The sequence below is a fragment of the Paramormyrops kingsleyae genome, chromosome 12, assembly GCF_048594095.1.
Source record: "Paramormyrops kingsleyae isolate MSU_618 chromosome 12, PKINGS_0.4, whole genome shotgun sequence".
Lineage (NCBI taxonomy): Eukaryota > Metazoa > Chordata > Actinopteri > Osteoglossiformes > Mormyridae > Paramormyrops > Paramormyrops kingsleyae.
This window is the reverse complement of record NC_132808.1, coordinates 31,340,410-31,346,022: the sequence shown is the minus strand read 5'-3', so window position 1 is coordinate 31,346,022 and position 5,613 is coordinate 31,340,410. Positions and strand designations below refer to the sequence as shown.

At 46.5% G+C, this 5,613-nt stretch overlaps 1 protein-coding gene across 1 annotated transcript; it reads left to right on the top strand.

Annotated features, from left to right (window-relative positions):
* Positions 1-293: 293 nt before the first annotated feature.
* Positions 294-3,259, top strand: LOC140577702 (lectin-like). Its single transcript, XM_072697950.1, has 6 exons — positions 294-639; positions 1,697-1,793; positions 2,061-2,173; positions 2,318-2,458; positions 2,591-2,702; positions 3,017-3,259. The coding sequence occupies exons 2-6, from the start codon at positions 1,724-1,726 to the stop codon at positions 3,100-3,102; spliced, it is 522 nt and encodes a 173-aa protein (XP_072554051.1). The 5' UTR covers positions 294-639; positions 1,697-1,723; the 3' UTR covers positions 3,103-3,259.
* Positions 3,260-5,613: the final 2,354 nt, after the last annotated feature.

The window sequence follows — 5,613 nt, the reverse complement described above, 5'->3', positions numbered from 1 at the left end:
TAAACTGTCATAAACCTTCCATCAAGAGCGTAAACAGCTGCGCGACGTCCCGTAAAATGTTATAAACTGTCGCGCTTACAGTTAAATCGCAGCTATTTAATAAATAAGAGGTAGTCAGCGGGCCGGTCCAAAATGACTGATGGGCCGGTTTTGGCCCGTGGGCCGCCTATTGAATAGGGCTGCCATAGACGCTCTTTTTGTTTTGTTTGTATTATCAAAACACATTATATTGTTTTGACAGCAGTGTTTTGTATTTGCAAAGCGCATTGTGTTTGTGTGAGATGTATGTTTTGTATTTGTACAGCATGATGTGCACGTTTGCGGATTGCTCGTTATTTATAAATTACATTCGGTTTGTGTACAGATCGTGGGGCATTTGTGACGTATTGGCAGGGTTCTAACTCCATACACAGAACGACGTCAATGACCGCATTAACGAGAGGCACACAGACACGGACCTAAATACACCAAACTAATGAACACAACTAGAAACAGCTGAAGACACTGGGATTCCACGCGAGGCAAACGAGGGGGCGTGGCACACACGAGGATCCGTACAATAGGGGTGCAACACAAGTATATAAAATGGTCCAGAATGAACCAGAGGGAAAGAGAAAGAAGAGTCACAGATCTTCACAGGTAAGTTGTCCAAATCTTGCTTGTAGCACATGTACAGTAGGATGTTTGTATTGTGGTGGCTGGAGGACTAGGGGTGTTCAGTGTTTGTTAGAGGGTGGTCCTGCTATGCTTTTCAGCTGAACTCTGGGTGTTTCAGAAGTAGAATTTAGAATTAAGTGATCAGTGGTCATTGTCAACACACCACAGCAGACAGTGCGCAACAATGAAATGTGTCCTCTGCATTTGACCCATATGTGACTTTCGTGACATAGCAGGGGGCAGCTAAGTCGGCGCCCGGGGAGCAGTGCTTGGGGACGGTACCTTGCTCAGGGTACCTCAGTGGTGACTTGCTGGTGGGGGATTCGAACCTGCAATCTTTCAATTACAAGTGCGCTACCCTAACTATCAAGCCACCACTGCCCAAGTAGTGGGGACAGTGGTACCTAAGGGGTGAGTGAAAGTAGTGGGTTCTGCACAACCATATCTATAGGCTACGGGGAACCATAATTGTGTGACCTTCTCTTGCTTTTGATTGCATTATGTTTGTGTTTTGGTGTGGACTCTGGCTGTATGGGGTCCAATAAAGTGATCATTTGTGTGTGTGTTGTATATTCTTGCATATTTGTATGCATTTGCCTCCATTTAGGGATATGCATGTAATTTCTGTCCTTATTGGTAGTTGCCAGAGTAGCTTAATATCATTAGATGTTGTCTATTCAGTGTCGACTCCTGCTGATCATATGACCCTGTTCTTACACAATAGTATGTGAGGCTCCTCCCTCTAGTGGTATATGGAGTTCTCTCCATTTATACTGTGAGCCAAAATATATTCTGAGGTGGTGTGCACAATTTGAGAACCTCTGACAATACAAGACATTTCTCTGGAATTTCCTCCCTCCTTTCAGGGTTGTCATCTTTCCAGTGGCAGTAGGGCCATAATTCACAGCATTGACGATCGCTTTAACAAGTGTCACTTTGAATGATGTTGAATAACAATTTCAGGGTGGGTGGGGAGAACCAAGTGGTTAAACAACATGGTATCAGGGATAAAGTAACTAACCTCTGGTTTGCTCTGCAGGGAGGTGTTGTGGGACTGAACTGAGACATGATGACTCCAAGCTTGCTGGGGATTGCACTCCTCTGCCTGTCTGCCATGCCTGCTGCAATGGATGACGGTCAGTCAGTTTTCTGAGCCATTCTAATGGTCACTTAAACAGGTCATTGGGTTTCAGACATGTGACAAGCCTGGGACATTCAGCACTGAATCCAAACAGGCCCCAAATGATTTGTTTAGTTCAGTTTGAGAATTCTATGCATCACAACAGTCGTAGGTGAAGGCTGTTTCCCAAAACCTCATAATGTCATGGAGAATTCAGTATGAGACAGATGAGGACTCTTGATCATAGCACAGCCCCATGGAATTGTTTTCTGTGCTCCATCAGACTACAACAACTTCCCAAAGTACTGTGGTGATGACCGCTACAGCCACTGGTACCAAACTGGCCGCTACTGTATACGGTATTTCAGCACGCCACTCTCCTTCTCTGATGCTGAGGTAAAGCCCAAACAGTCCCCCAGGTGCCTCACTTTGTAGTGGTTCTGTAGATGAACCTAAGGATTCCATTCTAATAGTATCTCAATCAGCCGACATCTGTATTGCGGCTATACTGCATTCAGATTAATTGTTCTTCTGTACCAGTCTGCTTGCAGTCAAAAAGCTTCAGGGAGTCACCTGCTCTCCGTGCACAGTGAACAAGCAAATGCCGATGCCTTGGCCATCGTGTTGAAATTCAACCCCCGCTCACCACGGACCTGGTTGGGTGGTCAAAGGGATGGCCAGGTGATGGAGACATGGGAACAGGGCTGGGACATCCATGTGCCTTGTAACGTTACTGTGTACCAGGGATGGTAATATCAGGCTGGTGACCTGTGTCCAACAGTGATACTGTTCCTTCTCACTCTCCCCTGACAGTCAAATGACTTCATCTGGACAGATGGTTCTTCTTGGAATTTTGAGAACTGGGTTCCAGGTCAACCAGATGGTGCCAGTAATGTTGAGGGCTGTGTGGAGATGAACTGGAGAAGTAAGAAAGGGGAGCGGTGTAGATGGGAGAATGGTGGAGGGAAGCATGGAAAATGGTTACAGAATAGTCACTGGAGTAATATATTGACCAAATGTTCACTTTGGACGAGTGTGTGTTTTTCCAGCAGAAACATTAAAGAACAAACTGATGGACAAGCCATCTCCTCCCTGGACCTCTTTTAATGAGAAGAGGAGTTGAATACTGAATGTTTCCTGTGGAACTTCAGTAGTGCTTTGAGAAACGCATTGTGTTAATTGGCATAAAACATGAATCTATAGTAGTATAGAGGGTTTGCTTCATGTGATTTCTTTCAGACTTGGGAGAATGGAATGATGATCAGTGCATGAAGCGGAAGCCTTTCATTTGCGCCTTCAAGCGGCACAAGTGGCGGCACGAGTGACAGCAGGAGCCGGACAATTGAAACGCTGGAAGGACTCTATGGCATGGCTTAACATCAGGCGACGCATGAAGATTCATGCAAAGCGCAAGATCAGTAAAGAATCACAATTTTGAAATGCTTTGCTGAACCCATGCCAAATAAAATGGATAAATACCAACAGTGACTGCATTCTTATTAAACTGCCAGAAGCATCATTTTAAATGCATTATTGGCTGATACATTATGCCGACTCAGTTATTACATTATTGGTAAGTTACATTAACTTACTACACTATCATTGGTAGTTCTTGCGTTTGTCAGGGTCTGTTGTGCTCTGTTTTGGCCGTCCCCTGTCCTCCCGCTCATTTAATCATACCTGTTTGAATGTTAGTCCCTGTATATTAGTGCCTGCTTGTCCTTTGCTCCCCAGTCTGGTCAGTGTTGTCTGTGCAGTAACCCCTCCAAGTCTCTCTGATAGTGTCGCTCTGTTCTCCCCTGTGATAGCATCTCCCGTGTCTGGTTTCCCCGTTCAAGGTATAATATGCCTGCCCATCCCGCTGGGCGCCTCCAGATTCTTCTTTGTAAAGACACAGGTCTGCACCCATGTATCGATTACCGGGTCCTGAACATCGCGGTGAAATGGTGGGAACCGCTCCTACTCATCCACTCTGGGTGGAAGCAGCTCAGGTCTTTACCAAATTGAATCTGGGCAGTGCCTACAACCGGATCCAAGAGGGGGGTGGGTCAGTGAACAGTTCTTCGGTCTTTCAGACATTCATGAACAAAGTCCTGGCTGACCTGCTGCACTAGTTTTGTGAACATGTACAATTATTTTCATTCACTCCATGCCCATGGAACATGTTCATCACGTATGCCAGGTTCTCCAGCGCCGCCTCCTACGCAAAGTGTGAGGATCTATGGTTAAGTTCCTGGGGTACCTGATCCAACCAGGAGGAGTGGGGATGGATGAGGACAAGGCTAAAGCTGTAAAGGATTGGCCAAAACCCCAGATGGTCAGAATCAGACATCTGTCAGAGCACAGTACAGCACATGTTCTGAGGAACTTGACCATTTAGTCATTGAAATAAAGCAGATGCCTCACACTGGATACTGGCTAGTGAAGGGGAGCTTGCAGGCAAGAGGGCATCTGGTGCACTGGGACAGGGTGAGGTCTTCCATGCACCGTGTGGATACTCTTGGCGTCCTCTCTCGCCCGAACCAGATAGGATGTGTTGTGCGGCGGACGTATTCAACACCTGGCCCAAAATCTCTGCTTCACAGACTCCAAGCATAAGCTGATATGGTGTGAAACATGTTTTTTTAACAGTTTCCTGTTGAATTATATTTTGCATGATGTACTTTAATGTGATTAGGTACAATATTGTGATCTTTGCCATTCATGACTTCACAAGAAAGGTATGATGCATGTATTGTTACGAACCCCAGTCTAGGGTTGGGGCGTACAGAGGAAGGGAAAGGGGAATGGGGAATAAGGGAAACACAGGGTGTGGTGCACAAGGGAACACACGTGGACAAAGGGGTGTTTTTTTATATATTTTTTCTTATTTTATTTACACGCGACAGACACAGAACAGCAAACCTGGTGCAAGAGCTTCAGGAGTGATTATGGCCAAAACAATGAACAAAACCCCAACTACTGAACGAAACCCAAATCCAACTGAACTACCAAAGAACACAGAAACAACAAAACCTATACCTAACTCCCTAACCAAATTAGTGCACACAAAGTATATCAAACAAAACGGCAACCACTCCCGACGCACCAGACACACACACACAGCACATATACAGAGCAAAGCGTCAGAGTCCGAGGGGCACGCGAAGTCGTAAACCAAAAACCGGGCGAAAGATCGAAAACCAGAAAGCAAACAAAACCAGGGCAGAAGTAGAGAAGGGGCAAAGCGAGAAATCGTAAACCGAGAAACCAAAACACATCATACACAATAGTCAATCAATAAGCTAACCAAAAACAATCCAAAATATGAGCAGAGCTCTCGAAGGGTCTTGCTGTCCGGCTTTTCACTCCGGGAACCAGGAAGTGACGCGCGACGCATTGGAGGAGCCGTGGGCGGGGTCTGGTCAGCAAGGCGGAGCCAAGATGCAGCTGGCGAATGACGACGAAGGAGGGAGGTCCGGAGATTCTGCAGGGCTCACCCTGGAACTTACGGCACGTAACACCCCCCCACACAAGAGCGAACCCGACAGGAGTTCGCAATCACAATCGAGATTTGCACAATCAAAGCACCCAAAAACAAAAGAACTGAGAATCAGGAGAAATAGAAACCACCTGCGAACAACCGAGGGTAACGAGATGTCAAGGTCTGGAGGGGACACTTTCCGCACTTGATCGCGGTCGTAAAAAACGCACGCAGTGGGGTGGTTCTTTAAGTCTGTCTTCTCGACAGCGGAGGCAGGATAGGACACCAGGGAGAGATTTGCTCCCTGAGCCATAACTAGGGCTTCCCTCGTGGAGGGTGTTATGGTCGCGTGTAGCACAGAGCGGGGAAGCAG

Excerpts from the sequence above, each read along its gene's own strand:
- LOC140577702 (XM_072697950.1), top strand. The coding sequence starts at position 1,724 with ATGATGACTCCAAGCTTGCTGGGGATTGCACTCCTCTGCCTGTCTGCC. Across the intron at positions 2,174-2,317 it reads TCTCCTTCTCTGATGCTGAG|TCTGCTTGCAGTCAAAAAGC; the intron begins GTAAAGCCCAAA and ends CTTCTGTACCAG. Across the intron at positions 2,703-3,016 it reads TGTGGAGATGAACTGGAGAA|ACTTGGGAGAATGGAATGAT; the intron begins GTAAGAAAGGGG and ends GATTTCTTTCAG.